We start from the raw sequence: 19,911 nt of genomic DNA on the forward strand, positions 1-19,911 counted from the left end.
GAGCTCTACACCGAGGGCATAAAGATCAAGATTGGTGAGTTGACTCCCACACCCCATACATCCTGTTATCAACCTGCAGTTCCGTACCATCTCTAATCTACAGTTTTCCTACTTTCAGAGCCTGCTCTTATAGAAGATGACGAAGATAAAGAAGAGCCAGCCCCCCTTCGGTCCCCAAGCCCTCCTCCAGGACAGTAGCACAGTCAGCCATCGACCTCACGACTGAGTTCCTTCACCCTCTGTTCTCCCCAGAGAACATGGCCAATCTGGTAAACTGCTGTGGTAGACTGTGGTTCATTCATCTTTGACACCAGGAGGATGTGAATGCCATTCTCATGTTTGTGTTGCTCTTCCACATACAGGTACTGATCAGCATTGTATCATGCCAGCGTCCTTCCAGGCCACATACACAGCAGTGGAGTCTGCAGGAACAGATGCCCAAATCAAACATTTGCTATAGAGTATAGGGTCAGGAACACTTATCTAGATGTAATATTTCAGTTGTTTTTTATTTTTTGTGGAATCATTTTGTAAAAACCCTGTTTTTGCTTTGTCATTATGGGGTATAATGTTTAGATTAATGAGGGGAAGAATTATTTTTTTTTAATCCATTTTAGAATAAGGCTGTAACGTAACAAAATGTGGAAAAGGTCAAGGGGTCTGAAAACTTTCTGAATGCACTGTATATGTCCCTGTTAGTTGTGCAGGTGTGGAAGTATCCTAAGGTGTGGGAGGGCTTTGTGAAGTGCTGCTAGAGTACCAAACCTGTGATGAGGGAGCCTCTTCTACAGCATGTCCACTCTTTTAGCCCCCAACTAACATCATCTCAGGTCCTGTGTTGCTCAGTTGGGTTAGGGTTAGGGTTAGGGTTATTTCCCTCATTAAAATGCAAATCATTTTAGAACATTTTTGACATGCGTTTTTCTGGATTTTTTTGTTGTTATTCTGTCTCTCACTGTTCAAATAAACCTACCATTAAAATTATAGACTGATCATTTCTTTGTCAGTGGGCAAACGTACAAAATCAGCAGGGGATCAAATACTTTTTTCCCTCACTGTATGTCATTTTAAGTGAAAATTTTAACACCCGCCAGTTTAACCCAGAAGCCAGTCGTACCAATGTGTCAGACGAAACACCGTTCAACTGGCAACAGCCTGCAGGCACCCGGCCCAACACAAGGAGTCACTAGGGTGCAATGAGCCAAGTAAAGCCACCCCGGACGACGCTGGGCCAATTGTGCACCGACCTATGGGACTCCCAGGCCACAGCCGGTTGTGGCACAGCCCGGGAATGAACCCGGGTCTGTAGTAACGCCTCTAGCACTCTGATGCAGTGCTTTAGACAGCTGCGCCACTCAAGAGGCCAATGCCCTTCATTCTTAATTACAGCATGGTCTCATAGACTCGACTTAACATAGTAAAGGTAAATCTGGCTGTTCAAATCAGTATGATATGTTACGTTTGGTATGGCTACATAAGACAGATGGTTACTTAAACCAAAAACGAAAGTAGGGTGGGTGGTTTGGGTGAGTCGGGTTGGGTTGGGTTGTTTTGGACAGTTGGGCGTAATATGTGAATGTCTAGCAACCCAAAGGTTACAAGTTCGAATCTTGGACAGGTGGGCATAAAAGGCAAATATCTAGCAACCCAAAGGTTGCGAGTTCAAATCTCATCATGGAAAACTTTAGCATTTTAGCTAATTAGCCACTTTTGAACTACTTTTTACCTACTTTGCAACTACTTATAATGTTAACTAACCCTTCCCCTAACCTTAACCCTTTAACCTAACTCCTAAACGTAACCCTAACCACTAGCCTAGCTAATGTTAGTTAGCTAGCTAACGTTACCCACAAAGCTAGAATTCGTAACATATCATACGTTTGCTAATTCGTAACATATTATACGTTTCGCAAATTCATAACATATAATACAAATTGGAATCCGTAACATATCATACGAAATAGGTGATGGACATCACAGATGAATGCATACCATATGAAACGTTACATATCATACAAAAATGTATCGAATTTACGTACAGAATAATACGAAATGCTCTGAGACCAGGTTGATTGCAACAATCCCACCTGTTGCAACCTTCGCACCCCATCCGGTACAAGCAGAACCTTTTTCAGCACCACTGAAAGAGCCAGTGCTACCAGTCCAGCAGTTTGTGCCAAATACAAAAGAGGAAGAGGAGCCCATGGAGGAAGGAGAAGCAGCCCCCGCTAGACGAAAGGAAACTGCTGACATAATTTTGCAGGTCATTTTTTGTCTCTTGTACACTGGCTGGTTGTATTCATGTGAAAGTTTTGAAAAGGTATAGCTTTAATGACACAACTGGTATCTTGCAACCGATAACGAGCAGAATAATCTACAGTCACTATGGGTATCCCCTCAAAATGACACTCATAAAAGCCATCCTGAAATATTATTAGATATACTGTAGATAGATGGTATATAATATAACTCAAATCAATTATGTTTCTACCAGGTGGATTTGTCAGTAGTGGAAGAAAATCCCACTCCGGACACTATAGAGACAGTGGGAGCCAATGAAGGAGACACCTACGGATCCTTCAGATGTCACTAACCAATTAAAAGTGGTCATCGAAAGACAGTACCACAGAAGCTGAGACTGGCACAGGAAATGCAGAATTATGCTCCATCTGAGGAAGGGCGTAAAGAACAATATTATAAACTGAGGATGAACAATTGCAAAATTGTGACTGCACCTCTATTTGTACTGGCTCTTAACACCATGAACCTATTTAAAGTAGACACTGATTCTTGTTCATCTCAAAATATCTATGTTATGTGTCCTTAGTTTCGTATTTGTCGAAATTGCCTGATGCACTGGGGCAATCTAGTGGGAAAAATATTTACCAAAATGTAATAGATTTTTCTTTTGAAAGTCCTCTGTCATGAGAAAAAAAGAAAACAGCTTTTTGTTTGTTATATTTTTCCCATGTCTTTTAATTGTGGCCAATTTGAAACAAACAACGTATAGATCAGCTCTCTGTCAAAGGTGGACGGTGAATTCAACCTTTACTTACGGTTTTTGATTGAGAATGCCTGCAAGTCATTTAACTTTTCAAGACTGTTTTGGGAGGGAAAGGCTATACAGACACACCTGACCTGCGAACTGACATTTAATTTCAGAATTGGTCAGGGTTAAGGGTTTAGTGAGGGTAAGCTAAGGATCCGTTTGAGAGTTTTGCAGGTCAGCAGTGCCAGGGGGTGACGGATGTGCTCCCGCTTGATGGACGTTCTATGCATAGCAAAGTATCACGAGCACAGCAACAGTATTGTTTACCCTAGCAACGGGCTGCTCTTGTCGTTTTTTTTTACTGGTGAAGAACAAGAACTCGGATAGCTAGCATACCCCCGATTTTGGAAGTTTTAACGTTTTGGAAAAGTGTTGATAAACAACCTAAACTTAACCACGATACTGGTGCGTATTGGGTGTTAGCAATCTGTTTTCACCACAGGACCGTTTTTTGTTGTTGAGTTGTTAGGAACGCAAGAAAAATGTCAGAGGGAGCACTGAACAACCAACGGGAGCACACGGCGATCTGCTTCAAGGCCTTCATGCTCAAGAATAGTACAAAAAGCAATCTCAACCTGTGAGTATTTGTATGATTGCCATAGTGGATAGTGAAGGTAGCGTGCTAGTAAAGTGAGTATGACATTGTTCTCCAACCTTTTCAGCTATGACCATCTTTCACGATTACTGACCAAGGTGATGGATGAGCGTCCAGAAAATGTGGTTGACATAATTGAAGACATGAGCCGTGAGGTGAAGCAGGAATTGCTGCAGGACAAGCAGAGCACCTTGAGAGACATGCCACTGGCAACGGCTGCACAGCTCCTGGCTGAGCAGCAGAGGTTACTGTTTTCACGCAGAGGGGGTGATGATGGAGAACAAGAGGAGGAACTGGTAAGAGAAGAAATGACCCAGGTCCTTGCACATTCACTTTACCAAGACTGATTTGGGGAATGAATGAGCAAGTTGTATAGTGTAATCAATAATTATTTCATTATCTCAATAGGTAGAAACACCGCTCCCCAATGTGAGTGAGCTTGGCTTCTTCCTGGAGCAGGCTGGAGTGGGACTGGGTAGAGAGGAGATGCTGAGGGTCTTCCTGGCACTCAAGCAGCTGGTGGATTCCCAACCGCTAGTGCGCTGCCGACTTTGGGGCAAAATCCTGGGCACAGAGGGCAACTATCTTGTTGCTGAGTGCGAGTACAGAGAGGGGGAAGAGGAGGAAGAGGGTAATGAGGAAACAGTGGAAGATGAGGAAAGAGATGGAGAACCTCGGGATGATGATGAGGAAGCTGATGTGGTGGAAGTGGTGAGTTACTGAAAAAATGACTGTCTTACTGTATGTTGCTTTCATATTACGTTTCTTCTTGTATGAAAAGTTTATGATGACTTTGCATTTTAGATTGATACGCTCCCAAGATCCACCTTCAAGCCCCCGCCTGTGGTGCCAAAGGAGGAGAATCGCACAGGTGTGAACAAGTTTACTTACTTTGTGTGCAGAGAGCCTGGCCTTCCCTGGGTGAAGCTGCCCACTGTCACTCCCACCCAGATCACAGCCGCACGCCACATCCGCAAATTCTTCACAGGGAGACTGGATGCCCCCATCATCAGCTATCCTCCTTTTCCTGGCAATGAGGCCAACTATTTGCGAGCCCAAATTGCTCGCATCTCTGCCGGCACACAGGTCAGTCCCCTCGGATTCTATCAGTTTGCAGAGGAGGAAGGTGAGGAGGAAGAGGAGGGAGCCCGAGACAGCTTTGAAGAGAATTCTGACTTTGAGGGAATTCCTGTTCCTGAAATGGCAGAATCTCTATCCACCTGGGTGCATCATGTCCAGCACATCCTTCAACAGGTAACACTCAAACAAATTCCTTTTCTAATGTGATTCTGATAAGCCATTTTTAACCCATTTTTTTTGTGCCCTGAAAATGATCACATGGCCTCTCCTAGGGTCGCTGTGTGTGGGTGAACCTGGCTGACAAGCCTGAGGATGACTTTGAGGAGGAAGCAGATGAAGAGGAGAAGGAGGAGGAGCCTGATGAGCCTGATCCAGAGGTGGGGCCTCCCCTCCTCACTCCACTCTCTGAGGATGCAGGTCAGTCTATTCCAGCGGAGAACAACTGCCCCCTCTCATTGAAGCCACGGAAGTTAAAGTCCGACCGCGGTACTGAAGGCATTGTTTGCACAAAACAGGATCCACATTATAGTGAATGGAAATATGTCAATCTTTGTGTATGTGTGTATGTCAATCTTCGTGACCATCATGGTACCAATAATTGCTTCTAATAACACCAGATGTATATCCTTGAACCGATTATTTTAAAATCGCACAGAGAAGAAGTTATAACGATAATTTAGTTAATGGAAGCCTGCAGTACCCCGGTCGGCCTTCAACTTGAGGTACTCAATGAGAGGGGGCAGCACTGAGCTAGCCTGCAACGTCACTTCCTGGAGTAGCTCCAAACAGAAGAGACCATAAGCAAAGACAGTACAGTATGAAGGTAGGCTTAAACTGCTTCTCCAATAGAAATCCCTGATCAAACTTGTAGGCGATGTCATGGCGACGTTGGCTAGCTAGAAAAACGTCATTGGGTCTAGTGGTCATCTCACACAGAATGTGCAAGCCGTCAAATCAAAGGCACTCATTTTTGATGAAAATAAAAAGGTGTCAGCGTGTCACTTTCACAAGGTTGGAGTAATAACATGTTCAAATACATATGACATTGGCTCAAATCTAGGTTGTGCCTTTAGATTTAGAGAAAATTCACAACTAAGGAAGAATTTTTCACTTCTCTCATTGACCTCTCAAACGCCAAACCCTGGTCTGCTAAGTCTGCTTCGCAAGCGTTCCCAGAAGACAATGTTTTGTCTTTGGGTTGAGAAACTCTGCGATAAGGACACAGCTGACGCTTACACCGACTACATGGTTTGGGGGTGCTGTCGAGAAATATCCGCCAACGGGCGAGGGAGGGGGGATTGAGGGAAAATAATGACCTGCTCATAGAGTGCTGTCACCAGGAATAATAAAGGCCTAGTTCACTGATTTAGTTGAAAAAAGGCCTAGTTAGATTTTTTTTAAATTATATATATTTTTGTCATTACAATTTATCAGGGGTTGCTGCAGCACCCTCAGGACCCCTACTTCCCGCGGCTATGACCGACTAGACGAAACCTTAACCAAACCCTTAACCCAGACCCTAACCTAATCTTGATCAATTCTGACATTAAATATCAGCTTGGGTGTCAGGCGTATCCTTATAGCCTTTTTCAGCTCAAACTGCGCATTTTATGTCTCCATGAGACGCCATCTTAACCAACTTCATTTGGCTTCAATGCGCTATTGAGTCTTCACATAGGAATGAATGGTGTCACGTGAGCGATGGCTTTGTCCATTCATATATAATCATTGGTCTGTTCTCAGTCTGTTGGTTGGCCTACATTTTCACTCCACGCTGGTGGCATGTCTATTATGAACATTCCTCCCTATGTGTTAAACTCATTTCAACTGCATGATGTGTTTGCGTTTCAGAGACTACCAACACCCCTCCCTGGAGCTCCAAGATGTCCTCCACCCTCATCCCTCAGTTTGCTATTGCAGTGCTGCGCTCAAACCTCTGGCCAGGGGCTTATACTTATGCCAGTGGAAAGTAAGATTGAGTGTCATTTATTTATTTTGAGAACTTTGTAGGGGTAATGTATTATATATTATTATAACTGTGGGATACAGACAATATCCCCAATCAAATAAATCTGTTTTTTGTTGTTTCCTAATTTAGGAAGTTTGAGAACATCTACATTGGCTGGGGCCTGAAATTTGCAGGGGAAGGGTACATCCCAACTGTTCCAACAATGCCCCAGAGAGAATACCCCAGTGGGCCAGAGATCACAGAGTCCCTGGACCCCAGTCTGGAAGAAGAGCAGGCCCTGAAAGCAACCCTGGAGGAGCAGAGGGCTGCCCAAGAAGAGACAGAGGGCCTGGGTGAAGACGAAGAGGAGGAGGAAGAAGAGGATGTTTAAAGATTACTTTGTAGTTAACAAACACTACATTACAAAATAGGCAACATTTACTGTTGACTAAAGCCCTAGGGCTCCATTCAATCCACGTCGCAAATTTCAGCTTTACAGCGTGATAGACATTTAAAAGCAATGTTCCGGCTTTAGCTGAGACTGCATTCATAGCAAATGCCGCATCTGTCGGCTCAAAATTACCTTTACATTTCTACTGCGGAATCTGTAACGCTTCAGCGATAGATTAAATAGAGCCCTTAATTTATTAAGAACAAATAAAACAATTCGTACAGCAATGTCCACTGAGAGAACAGTGCTTGTACATGCTTTTTTTTGTAGTCATTTTTTAAAGATTATACAGACAAACAGGTAGAGAGCAAAACACACACTGATCCCCTCCCAAATCGAACCCACCCTCACCCACCACGCTCCAACAGTGTCCCACCCCAATACCAGGTTTTAATTAAACAATATTTGTGCATTTAATTTACATACTTTTTTAGACATCAGGCCATAGATGTGTTGGCAAGGCAGACTTCACTGTTTATTACTTTCCACATGAATCAGACAAGTAACTCAATACCTCAGTAATTGCTCCTGTCCTTAATTGGCCATGTCAGAACATGTGGGGTGAGCCTTCAATATGTATATACAGTACCAGTCAAAAGTTTGGACACACCTACTCATTCCAGGGTTTTTCTTTATTTTTGCTATTTTCTACATTGTAGAATAATAGTGAAGACATCAAAACTATGAAATAACACATATGGAATCATGTAGTAACCAAACAAGTGTTAAACGAATCAAAATATATTTTATATTTGAGATTCTTCAAAGTAGTCACCCTTTGCCTTGATGACAGCTTTGCACACTCCTGGCATTCTCTCAACCAGCTTCATGAGGTAGTCATCTGGAATGCATTTCAATTAACAGGTGTGCCTTCTTAAAAGTTAATTTATGGAATGTCTTTCCTTCTTTGAGTCAATCAGTTGTGTTGTGACAAGGTAGGGGTGGTATACAGAAGATAGCCATATTTGGTAAAAGACCAAATACATATTATGGAAAGAACAAATAAGCAAAGAGAAATGACAGTCCATCATTCAGGAAATGACAGTCCATCAATCAGGAAAACTTCAAGAACTTTGAAAGTTTCTTCAAGTGCAGTCGCAAAATGCAATCAAGCGCTATGATGAAACTGGCTCTCATGAGGACTGCCACAGGAAAGGAATACCCAGAGTTACCTCTGCTGCAGAGGATAAGTTCATTAGAGGTACCAGCCTCAGAAATTGCAGCCCAAATAAATGCTTTAGAGTTCAAGTAACAGACACATCTCAACATCAACTGTTCAGAGGAGACTGCGTGAATCGGGCCTTTGGTTGAATTTCTGCAAAGAAACCACTACTAAAGGACACCAATAAGAAGACGAGACTTGCTTGGGCCAATAAACACGAGCAATGGACATTAGACCAGTGGAAACCTGTCCTTTGGCCTGATGAGTCCAACCAGCATGGCTGCAACAGCATTCTGCAGCAATACGCCATCCAATCTTGTTTGCGCTTAGTGGGACTATCATTTGTTTTTAAACAGGACGATGACTATTTGACCAAGGAGAGTACTGGAGTGCTGCATCAGATGACCTGGCCTCCACAATCACCCGACCTCAACCCAATTGAGATGGTTTGGGATGAGTTGGACCGTAGAGTGAAGGAAAAGCAGCCAACAAGTGCTTAGCATATGTGGGAACTCCTTCAAGACTGTTGGGAAAGCATTCCAGGTGAAGCTGGCTGAGAGAATACCAAGAGTGCAAAGCTGTCATCAGGGCAAAGGGTGACGACTTTGAACACTTTTTTGGTTACTACATGATTCCATATGTGTTATTTCATAGTTTTGATGTCTTCATTATTATTTTACTATAGTAAAAATAAAGAAAACCCCTTCAATGAGTATGTGTGTCCAAACTTTTGACTGGAACTGTATGTCTCTATAACCATAAAAGAGCATGACAGAAACAAGGTAGAGAATAAGAGAGACAGATTTTGTATTCATTTTGCATTAACAAAAAACATGGAATGCATGGCAATGTAACGTAATAGGTAAAACATTTTATTATTTGTTGAATCTGCTAACCCTGTGAATCAGGATCATTAACTATCATCATCCTTCTGTTTAATCTGTTGCTCTGTAATACAGATGTTTGACTAATGTGTAATGTACATGGTTGAAGTCGGAAGTTTACATACACCTTAGCCAAATACATTTAAACTCAGTTTTTCACAATTCTTGACATTTAATTCCTGACACCACAATTCCTGACATCCTAGTAAAAATTCCCTGTCTTATGTCAGTCAGGATCACCAGTTTATTTTAAGAATGTGAAATGTCAGAATAATAGTAGAGAGAATTATGTAATTCAGCTTTTATTTCTTTCATCACATACCTAGTGGGTCACAAGGTTACATACACTCAATTAGTATTTGGTACGATTGCCTTTAAATTGTTTAACTTGGGTCAAACGTTTCGGGTAGCCTTTCACAAGCTTCCCACAATAAGTTGGGTGAATTTTGGCCCATTCCTCCTGACAGAGCTGGTGTAACTGAGTCAGGTTTGTAGGCCTCCTTGCTCGCACACGCTTTTTCAGTTCTGCCCACAAATTTTCTATAGGATGAGGTCAGGGCTTTGTGATGGCCACTCCAATACCTTGACTTTGTTGTCCTTAAACCATTTTCCACAACTTTGGAAGTATGCTTGGGATCATTGTCCATTTGGAAGACCCATTTGCGACCAAGCTTTAACTTCCTGACTGATGTCTTGAGATTTTGCTTCAACATATCTTTATAATTTTCCTTCCTCAGGATGCCATCTATTTTGTGAAGTGCACCCGTGCCTCCTACAGCAAAGCACCCCCACAACATGATGCTGCCACCTCCGTGCTTCACGGTTGGGATGGTGTACTTCGGCTTGCAAGCCTCCCCCTTTTTCCTCCAAACATAACGATGGTCATTATGGCCAAACAGTTATATTTTTATTTCATCAGACCAGAGGACATTTCTCCAAAAATAATTATCTTTGTACCCATGTGCAGTTGCAAACCATAGTCTGGCTTTTTTATGGCAGTTTTGGAGCAGTGGTTTCTTCCTTGCTGAGCGGCCTTTCAGGTTATGTCGATATAGGACTTGTTTTACTGTGGCTATAGATACTTTTGTACCTGTTTCATCCAGTATCTTCACAAGGTCCTTTGCTGTTGTTCTGGGATTGATTTGCACTTTAAGCACCAATGTACGTTCATCTCTAGGAGACAAAACGCATCTCCTTCCTGAGCGGTATGACGGCTGCGCGGTCCCATGGTGCTTATACTTGCGTACTATTGTTTATACAGATGAACATGGTATCTTCAGGTGTTTGGAAATTGCTCCCAAGGATGAACCAGACTTGTGGAGGTCTACAATTTTTTCTGAGGTCTTAGATGATTTCTTTTGATTTTCCCATGATGTCATGCAAAGAGGCACTGAGTTTGAAGGTCAGCCTTGAAATACATCCACAGGTACAACTCCAATTGACTCAATTGATGTCAATTAGCCTATCAGAAGCTTCTAAAGCCATGACATCATTTTCTGGAATTTTCCAAGCTGTTTAAAGGCAGTCAACTTAGTGTATGTAAACTTCTGACTCACTGGAATTGTGATACAGTGAATTATAAGTGAAATAATCTGTCTGTAAACAATTGTTGGAAAAATGACTTGTGTCATGTACAAAGTAGAGGTCCTAACTGACTTGCCAAAACTATAGTTTGTTAACAAGAAATTTGTGGAGTGGTTGAAAAATGAGTTTTAATGACTCCAACCTAAGTGTATGTAAACTTCCGACTTCAACTGTATACTACGCATTACCTCTTATTAAATCAAGCCACAAGATAATTTTATCATTTAAAACAAAATGTTTAATCAAAGAATAATCAAGATGGGAAATAAATAAAAATGGTTAAGTGCAAGATCGTAATAAGCTACCACCTTCATGCGCATGGGCAGGCTGCTAGGAATCATCTTAGTTCTACCCATAGCACTGAGGTAAATCCATCTCCCTGTGTGGGAATTTAAAGCAATTTCCTTTGGAATGACAACATAGAAATAGTATCTATTGTATAATAATACATCAAAATTCAACATGTTAACATTTAAGAGATCAATAAATAATGATTAAAAAGGGAATGGCTGCTAGCAGACTCCTCTGAAATAATGTATACTTTTCTCCAGAGTTGAAAAATGTGTACCATCTCTTCCAAAGTCTAAACCCAATATAAGATGCCCAACAAAAACTTATTTGGCTGACGACTTTCCTATTGTGTAAAACAAGAGCAGCATTGAGCAATGCCCAACATACTTCAAAAAAGTAAATTAGAAGCCTTGACATTTTATGACTGAAACACTTTAACAAACCAGTCCATGACAGTATGTTCCACTACTATATAATGTTGCCTCTGGAAACGTCCAGGACGTACATTACCTAAAAGCATGTGACGTGGAGTTACTGTGACAGAAAACAACACATGACAAGTAATAAACTACGACAATGTTTAGTCTCAGGTAATTATCCATCTTATTTGGATGGGATAGCTACACTTCTTTATCTACCTGGTGCTATTCTACACAGGATTTTGCCAGTAGTTTATCTTTGGGTCTGGGCCAGGACCTTTATTGCTTGACAACACATGAGAGATTGATAAGTGGATAGACAGGAAACACTCATTTAAAGGGTTCAATGCCTGTGATTAAAGGATGAGACCAGCCAGAGAGAAAAATGGAAAGTTATTCAGGAATTTGACGTGATATATAGCGGTACACTTCCGGGAGTGTTCTGATGGATTAGCGAAGGTCGCTCTCATCATCCTGTATTTGTTTCTTGATCCGAAGTAACATAGTGGTGTTCCACTGATCCAATCTTGAGATGGAGTCAAAGTCTTTAACCTGTTAGAGAACAACTGGTTTAATGGACAAACATCATTTAAACATGCAATTCTGTCATTATGGAATGGCATGAGAAAAACCTACCGCATCAGTGAATGCATCCACATCATGTTCCTCATATGCATCTAGAAGTTTCTGTTAAAATTACAGCAGCACAATACTTATCCCTCATTAAATGTGTCATGTTTGCTTTTATATCCACTCAGATTTAAAGCCATTCAAAGAGATGTTTAACTTAGAAAATAAGGCAGAAATGCAAAACATAAACATAGTGACCCATGATTTAATAATAGACCTACCTTAACCAGTTTGCATTCTCTAGCGTCTGAGAAGGCTGGGAACATTTCCTCATATCTCTGTACAGACAGCTGACGGTAGACAAGAGATCAGAGCAAAGTCAAAACTACTACATAGAGGCAAAGCGTTGATGTGTAGGTATGAGGAATATAAAGACTCACCCTTGCATTAAGCATGTCCACACAGAAGTGACACAGAGCTGCTTTGAAGAAGTGATCTTTAGCACCATACTTCAACAGGACGCTGTCCATTGCATATGTTCCGATCTAAGCATCACACAAAACAAACTCATAAAAGGATAATTGGGAAAGCCCACTATAGCAGTTAGTTGGTCATTTAATACACATACATATGTAAATACACACCTGTTCATAAATTTCAATGGCTTTTTGGTACTGTTCCAGTTGGGCAGCATAGGTGGCCACTTTCAAAAGGCACTTATTTGCAGCACTACAATTAGATTGGCAGGAAAATAATCAGTTCAAAAGACATTTACACAACACTAAAATAAATGTATGAAAAGTGGGATGGAATAGACCAGTAAAACCATAAGAGTTTATGCCAGAACATTGAAACACCTGTTTGACTCCTCCCCTTTGTAGTAATCTGCTGCCTGTTCATAGTGAGCAATGGCCTGTGGATTAAAGATGCACATTTACTAGTCATGGCCTCTCATTAATATCAAAGGACTGAAATATGTGAAAGATCTAAAAAAAAAAAAAAAAAAAACGGTACATTACAGGATACAACACTCTATAAGGCTCTGATAACTTACCTTATCAACGTCTAACAGCTCACTCTCGTAGATCTCAGCAATAGATATGTGGTGTTTGGCTGCAATGGTGAAACGGCCCTGCAGACCAGAAGAGGTTAAATAATAATAATCATCAACACCATACAGCTAGTGCTCCTGAACACTAGGCACAATTTTACGAGCATTGAGCAGGCTTGAGATGTAGTTATTTGTTACACTGTGTAGTAAATACAGAAATACTCCTAGCTTCTCACCATGTCTGTGTAAATTTCAATGGCTTGGTTCAGGCAGTTGATGGCCTCTGTGGAGATGAAAAGTACATTCAAATGGAATCAAAGTCACACAGGAATCACTGTTTACCTTGGATCTTCAGTGTAGGATTCTTATAGGGCAGTGGTCACCAACCGGTCGATCACCAAACATTTCTGTAAAAAACCCAATGATAAAGCCTTGTGTTCCTATTTTATTTTTTTATGAGTCTCGGGCTGTTGGTGGTAGGTGCAGCCAATTCAGCTGCCCTTCGCGCCAGATAAGCAAACTGTTGCCATTTCATGTGTCTGAAGGTACAAACTCTGCCTTTCCGGTGGGGCTGGAGAGGAAATCAAGTGCACTATGCCACCCATGGCCAATCAGATTGCTCAGATGACCGAGTCTGCAGTAACGTAGCAGACATAGAAGAAATCTACCACAAAATTTATACTGTGAGATTTCAAAACGTTTAAAAACATGACTAGAGACTGTCAACGAATACAGCAAAGAACTGCTGTTTTTATGAGTGAGTTCATGTTTAAGTTCTTACTCAGCACTGTCAACACTTTATATTCAACACTTTTATAAGCCATAAAATACACTTCCTTTCTATTTACACTCAGCGCTACAACAAGCAGTGCAGCAGTAATGAATAAGTAGGCAAGTGTATGTATAGGCTTGCGGAGTTGTTATTATTAGTGGCTTGGGTCTTTTTTAATATCAAGGAATATTTCATTTTCTCTGTTTATTGGAGTAACAACATGAATTTGTGCATGAGGCAGAAATAATGCGGTGCGACTCGAGTTTTGCCATCAACTGGAAGACGGTGTCCCCTTTTGGTCAGTGGAGGAAAGGGAGAGTGGAGGGATGTTGAGAGACGGACCCTCAGTCTGCTGCTCTCTCCCTCCGCTGAGACTGACCATCAGATGCAGGCACCATCAGCCCAGTAAAATAAAAAGCAAATTATTTAAATGCATGCTCACTCAGCTGTGCCTCACAAGTAATACAACAATAGATCTATTACTGGTGTGATTATACAGCCTACCTCAAACTTTGAAATATATATATATTTTTAATGTCCCAAACAACAATGCATTGGCAGGTAAATTCAAGCAAAGCCAGTATGTGGTGATAATGTATTGGGCCTATAGCTTACTGCACAAACCTCATTGCTACAGTACTGTTTTTAATTGGTTATTGTTGCATAGGTTTACATTCTTTAAGTCATGTTAATAAAACAATCAAAGTGGTCGATTGCGGCATGCATTTTGACTCAGAAAGTGATCTTGACTCAGAAAAGGTTGGTGACCACTGTAATAGGGCATATACAGCGGCACACATTGTTCAACCCTTGAACGACATAATACAATTTATATTTAATGTCTGTTCCATAAACCCAACTATAATTTTGATAATGCAATTGTAATCTCTTTAGTAAAATGCGATGTACCTTGTGGGTCTGCTTTTTTGAACGCATTGCCTGCATTAAGTAAATTGATGGCTCCATCAAGTTTGTTGTCCATCTGCAGATGGAGGTGCGCTGCTTGGGAGAATGCATTGCCAGCAGCTGGAACAAAATGTGAACCAATATTAGGTTGGTTGCATCCAACACAATCCCTCTTGTTCTAAATGTCCACTATAAAACTCGAACCAAATCTTACCACTCCAATTTTTAGCCATTTTGAACATGTTTGCTGCCCTCACATACATGTCACACGCTTCCTCATATTTCCGGGATGAACCTCTAGAGAAATACACAGATAATGCTGTTTAGATCTTACGAATACTACATATCAATACCAAACATGTTTGGCATGGCAATGAACGAACAAGGCAAAAATTCGATATAGCCAGGTTAGATGAAAAGGGAATATTTGACTGAATAGTCCCTGTCGCTCACAATTTGGTGTAGCATAACTAGCTAGCCAACGTTGTCGTCACCTTATATATAGTTATTCTTAGGTGAGTATTTTCGTAGGTCCATACTTTGATATTAAAATACTTATGGGATGGGGATCTGAATTAGTAGTAGCTAGCTAATACAATTCAAGTAAACAAGCTAACTAGGATAGCTAAACTTATTAGGCACATACCCGAACAACGCCCCAAATCCTCGTGAGGATTTCATCTTTTTATCAGCCTCAGCGATGAGAGCCAAAGCCTCCTTCTCTTTCCCAGAATTATCCATATTTTTAAAACAATTTATTATTCGTTAGCTCTGGAAATTGTACGTGGTATTCAATGCAGAACACAGTACGCTCTGTATTTACATTTAGCCACGCGTCACATCCGTTGTTATTATACGGAAGCGTCACACTGAAGCCGGAAGTACAAATCAGGTGATCTGTCATAAAAACACGTGATGGTAGGCAGCATTGGGCGTTTCGTCTGTTGCAAAATGCTTTGCAACAGAAACCGTTTACTACAAACGGAAACTGCAAACGACAGTTTCTATTGGACAAATCCCATTTCGTTCCGTTTGTTTCGGTAAATGGTTTCCATAATGAATACGCTCCTGCTGTGATACATTGTAGCAAGAATAATTATGGATACGTTTGTGTCATTGCGCGTATAACCGAAATATTACTACAAACAATGGAGGACTATCAGCCACTCAGATGAAGCTTACATAGACGTTTTGGCTATAAATTGGATGCTAAAAAAGGCATAGTTTACTGTTCTCATTGTGCGCAAAGCTTTTCCTACCATCACAGCAATATACGCTTGAAATACCATTTGCGGGGGGAAAAAACACAGGTATTTTAGGATATCATATATGCGTTCATTTGGGCAAAGTTGTATTTGGTTATTTGAGGGTTTCTCGTTTTTAAGAGCTTATCTGGAGCGCATGAACGTTTGACTATAACCCAAAGTATTTGATCCTTTACGGGTCAAAGGTCTCCAGCTGTTGATAGAGAAACAACGGGCGCCGTAATTTTATGAAGGTATTCACGTGGGGTTCTTATATTTGTGTGAATGTTTTGTTTTTCATATTCAAATTATTCTGGACTCTAGATAGTTAGTGGCTGGTTGGACATAATTGTTTATCTCAGGTGATCAACAGTGCCTAGTCTGAATTGAGACAGCCCAGGAGTTTGGGAACCTCAAACTCCTGGGTGGTGAAAATATTTCAGTCAGGAGAACATCTTGAGATCGTTATTCTGTTTTGATATATATAGAAAGGAAAATCTCAATGCATGCCAAAAATGATGGTGTATCATCATCCTACAATTAGTGCATGTTTGCTGTGCCCTTTTGAATGAGTTGTTGTTGTTATTGTGTAGTAGGCTACTGATCGAGTTATATGGCAATTATTTGTACATCTTAATATTTTGAAGCTATGTAACAAAACACAATTTAACCTAACACTGAACATAAATTGTTTTTATCTTCCATTCCAGTGGTCTCCGACGACTCTAACATGGATTTCCGAGGGTACACCCTGTCCAGCAGTCTGGCCCCAAATTTGAGGAGAAGGGGGGAACGGGGAGCAACAGGACTGGTTCTGGACAGGCGCAAGTCAACCGTTTGGAATTACTACATCCAGCTTAATGAGATGTATGTTGAGTGTAATATATGCAAGAGGCAGTTGTCTTTTCACAACAGCACTACGACTATGAGGGAGCACCTTGTCCGCAAACATAATATACGGGACAACGCGCCACCTGTACTTGATAACACAGCAGTGGCCGGGGCCCCGATTCCAGCTACATCACTCCAGCCAATGGCCCAGCCCGGATTCCCCTGCAACATCTCTACTACATCTGCCACAGCCAACACATGCATGTTCCAGACAGATTTGCACATAGTTGTAAAAGAGGAGCAGCAGGATGCTGACTTATCTCCTGAACAAGGGACGGCCAAACGTGCCCGAATCACATGTGCTCCTCCCCTAGATGTAGGAAGCGGTGCCAATGCAAACCCTGTCACCAGCCAAGATTTGGAACCGTCAAACTCAAATACTGGATTACTATACAGTGAGAACAACAATTTTGGTGATACCAACCGTAGTGGCACTGCTGTCAAAGAATCCAATGGCAAGCGTACTGGGGTTCTGACTGACCTAATATTGGAAATGGTGTACAGGGACTTGCAGCCACTGTCTGTGGTGGAGGAGAGGGGATTTCGTCTTCTATTGAGCTGCTTAGAACCACAGTACCCAGTGCCGTCTCCCTCTCAGCTTGGCAGCCTTCTTTGGCATCACTATGATGTTCTGAAACGGCACCTGCAGCAGTATCTTCAGTCTGGCCTGGCGCCACGTTGCATAACACTTTGCACTGAGTACTGGCAGTCCGTAGCAGGTTGTGCGGTGGGAGCAGGCGGTCGGCTCTTCTTCACTGTAAGTGCACATTTTGTTGACAAAGACTGGCGCTTGGCCCGTTGTGTGCTGCAGACCTGTCCCATGCCCGATATCAGAGAGAAGATTTGTGAAAGAGGGTTCATTCAATTTGGGGACACCCTGAAGGCAGTTCTTTCTGAATTCCATCTTCCCCAGAGCTCTGTTTTCTGTGTTGTACATGACACTCCCAGGATCTCAGAGGCCAGAGGGACTGAGAATATGCGAGTTCCGAAAGAAAAAGTGAATCGTACTGCTGGACCACGCCAATCACCTCAGGATCTCCCAGAAGGTTGGGTAGCGTTACACTGTGCAGGGGAAGCCCTCAAACTCTGCATCCAGGACGGACTATGGATGGAACCTGTCAGACAGGCTCTTGCGGAGGCCCGCAGGATTATCTCACATTTCCAGCATGACGCACCTGCTGCCGCCGCTCTGATCCACAAGGCAGAGGCGGCGAATAAGGCAGGCGCTTGTCTAGTGCTGGATGACCCAGGGCGCTGGGCAACCGCTATCGACATGTGTGAGAGTCTGCTCGAGCTGAAGTGGGTGGTGAGCTCAGTTCTCGAGGAGCAGAAAGCTGCTCCAAATTTAGCGGACCACCAGTGGCGCCTCCTCCAGGAACTGGTGCCAGTACTTAAGACCGTGCGCATCGCTGCCTCCTTCTTGAGCGAGGACATCAATTTGTCCATCTCCGCCCTTATGCCGTGCCTGCATGGCGTATCTCGTGTCCTAGAGCAACATATCTCAGAGACCAGCTGCCCTGTGGCCCGGGGAGTAATGGAGACAGTGCGGTCAGGGATGGAGCGACAGTGGAGACTGGGTGAAGAGGAAGCCTTACTGGACAGCCCTGCCGTCCTCTCCTCATTCCTGGACCCGAGGTTTAAGGAGCTGCGCTTCCTCAGCCCACATGCACGTAGTAGGCTGCACGACAAGGTCAAGGAACTATTATCTGCTCAAGCACAAATAGAGGTGGAGGAAATGAGCAGAGAGTGTGACAAAGGAGGCGAGGATGAGGATGGCGAAGAGGGAAGGGAAAAGGAAGTGAGGAATCGGGGATTGGATCACTCACAGTCAACCATCGCTCCTCTGGATTCACCTGTGTCCTGTGAATCAAATGAAGAGGGGGACATTATTGTGCTGCAGCAACAGTTAAAGGGGCTGTCCCAGACTGCCCCGTCACAGGTCAGTGGAGAGGGACTGGGTGAAGGCTCGCGCTGCAGTGCTGGAAATGGTCCCAGGAGAGTAGCAGGACTGTCTAGCCTGTTAAAAGGAGACCTACAGCCCCCTGCTTATAGGCAAGTGAGTCATGTGCCCAAAAGCATGTACGACATACTGCTTGGAGAGGATCCCACTGAGCGAATGCCTGAGATCCACCAACAGCTGGAGAACTACATTGCAGAGCCGCTGTGCAAACGCAGCCTGTCACCTCTCCACTGGTGGCGCTCTAAGGAGCATCGCTTCCCTGCCGTGGCCAGACTTGCCCGTACATTTCTGGCTATCCCTGCTACTGCTGTGCCTGCAGACAGGGCCTTTGCTCCTAGAGAGACTACTGTTGCTCAACGCAGGGCCATTCTGGGGCCCCAGCATTTGGATCATATTCTATTCCTTCACCAGAACAGTGACTATGTGGAGAAACTGATGGGAGGATCTACGGGGCATGAAGAGAGGGGCGGTGACAGGAATGGAGCCAAGCAGACTCTGTATCAGTCTTTAGTGTCCTACGAGAGCAAGGCTTGGGTGGGAGGGGAGAAGTTGTGATCAGTCTACATTCCTTATTTTATAAAGTAAAGATCTATGTTGTACATAGGCCTGTGAGAAAAGATACATGCATTCATGCCCAAGACTTATCTGACTTCAACTCATCTAGGTGAAGAGATTGAAAAATCAACGACAAGGCAAAGCAAATAATGCAGCTATTGGACTCAAAGCCACACTTGTGTGGTGTCTGCATTTACATGTAAAATAGTGTCTGGCCTACATATCTATATTTGAGTTGTGATTTACATCATACATCGTTGTAAAGTGCTTTTAAAAATATGTAGCCTATGTGTAAAGGTGTGAGAAATTGTAGCTGTACGGTCACTCTTGTTGAATGGCAACAGAAATGCATGTTATCCTTGGTTTGCATAAAGTAAAAACACTGGTTCAAATGAGAAGCTTGTACAGTAATTGCAGCGTGACGTCGATTTTAGAAATTAGAAAATGTCTCAAACACTGTGAAAAACTGTTGTAATTAAAGGAATGGTTGAAAACAACA

General features: G+C 42.5%; 3 protein-coding genes across 4 annotated transcripts; 2 read left to right on the plus strand and 1 right to left on the minus strand.

Moving 5' to 3' along the window:
* Nucleotides 1-3,298: 3,298 nt before the first annotated feature.
* On the plus strand, nt 3,299-7,365 carry LOC106603090 (radial spoke head protein 6 homolog A). The gene is made up of 7 exons (XM_014196284.2): nt 3,299-3,626; nt 3,712-3,940; nt 4,053-4,355; nt 4,449-4,898; nt 4,997-5,141; nt 6,576-6,693; nt 6,823-7,365. Exons 1-7 carry the CDS (start codon nt 3,532-3,534, stop codon nt 7,061-7,063), a joined length of 1,581 nt encoding a protein of 526 aa, XP_014051759.1. The 5' UTR covers nt 3,299-3,531; the 3' UTR covers nt 7,064-7,365.
* A 4,353-nt stretch (nt 7,366-11,718) lies between these two features.
* snaa (Alpha-soluble NSF attachment protein) lies at nt 11,719-15,577 on the minus strand. Its single transcript, NM_001141047.1, is given in 11 exon segments — nt 11,719-12,015; nt 12,100-12,150; nt 12,315-12,383; nt 12,474-12,578; nt 12,678-12,762; nt 12,891-12,946; nt 13,088-13,165; nt 13,321-13,367; nt 14,766-14,882; nt 14,977-15,059; nt 15,409-15,577. Coding segments are annotated over 11 exon segments (888 nt in total). The 5' UTR covers nt 15,504-15,577; the 3' UTR covers nt 11,719-11,913.
* Nucleotides 15,578-15,726: 149 nt separating this feature from the next.
* LOC106603092 (E3 SUMO-protein ligase ZBED1) lies at nt 15,727-19,909 on the plus strand. Of its 2 annotated transcripts, none has more exons than XM_014196290.2 (2): nt 15,727-16,260; nt 16,717-19,909. In XM_014196290.2, exon 2 carries the CDS (start codon nt 16,737-16,739, stop codon nt 19,410-19,412), a length of 2,676 nt encoding a protein of 891 aa, XP_014051765.2. In that variant the 5' UTR covers nt 15,727-16,260; nt 16,717-16,736; the 3' UTR covers nt 19,413-19,909. The 2 variants fall into 2 exon arrangements, with proteins under 2 accessions (XP_014051765.2, XP_014051766.2); XM_014196291.2 differs by having other exon boundaries at nt 15,727-16,072.
* Nucleotides 19,910-19,911: the final 2 nt, after the last annotated feature.

The sequence above is a fragment of the Salmo salar genome, chromosome ssa04 (genome assembly GCF_905237065.1).
Source record: "Salmo salar chromosome ssa04, Ssal_v3.1, whole genome shotgun sequence".
NCBI lineage: Eukaryota > Metazoa > Chordata > Actinopteri > Salmoniformes > Salmonidae > Salmo > Salmo salar.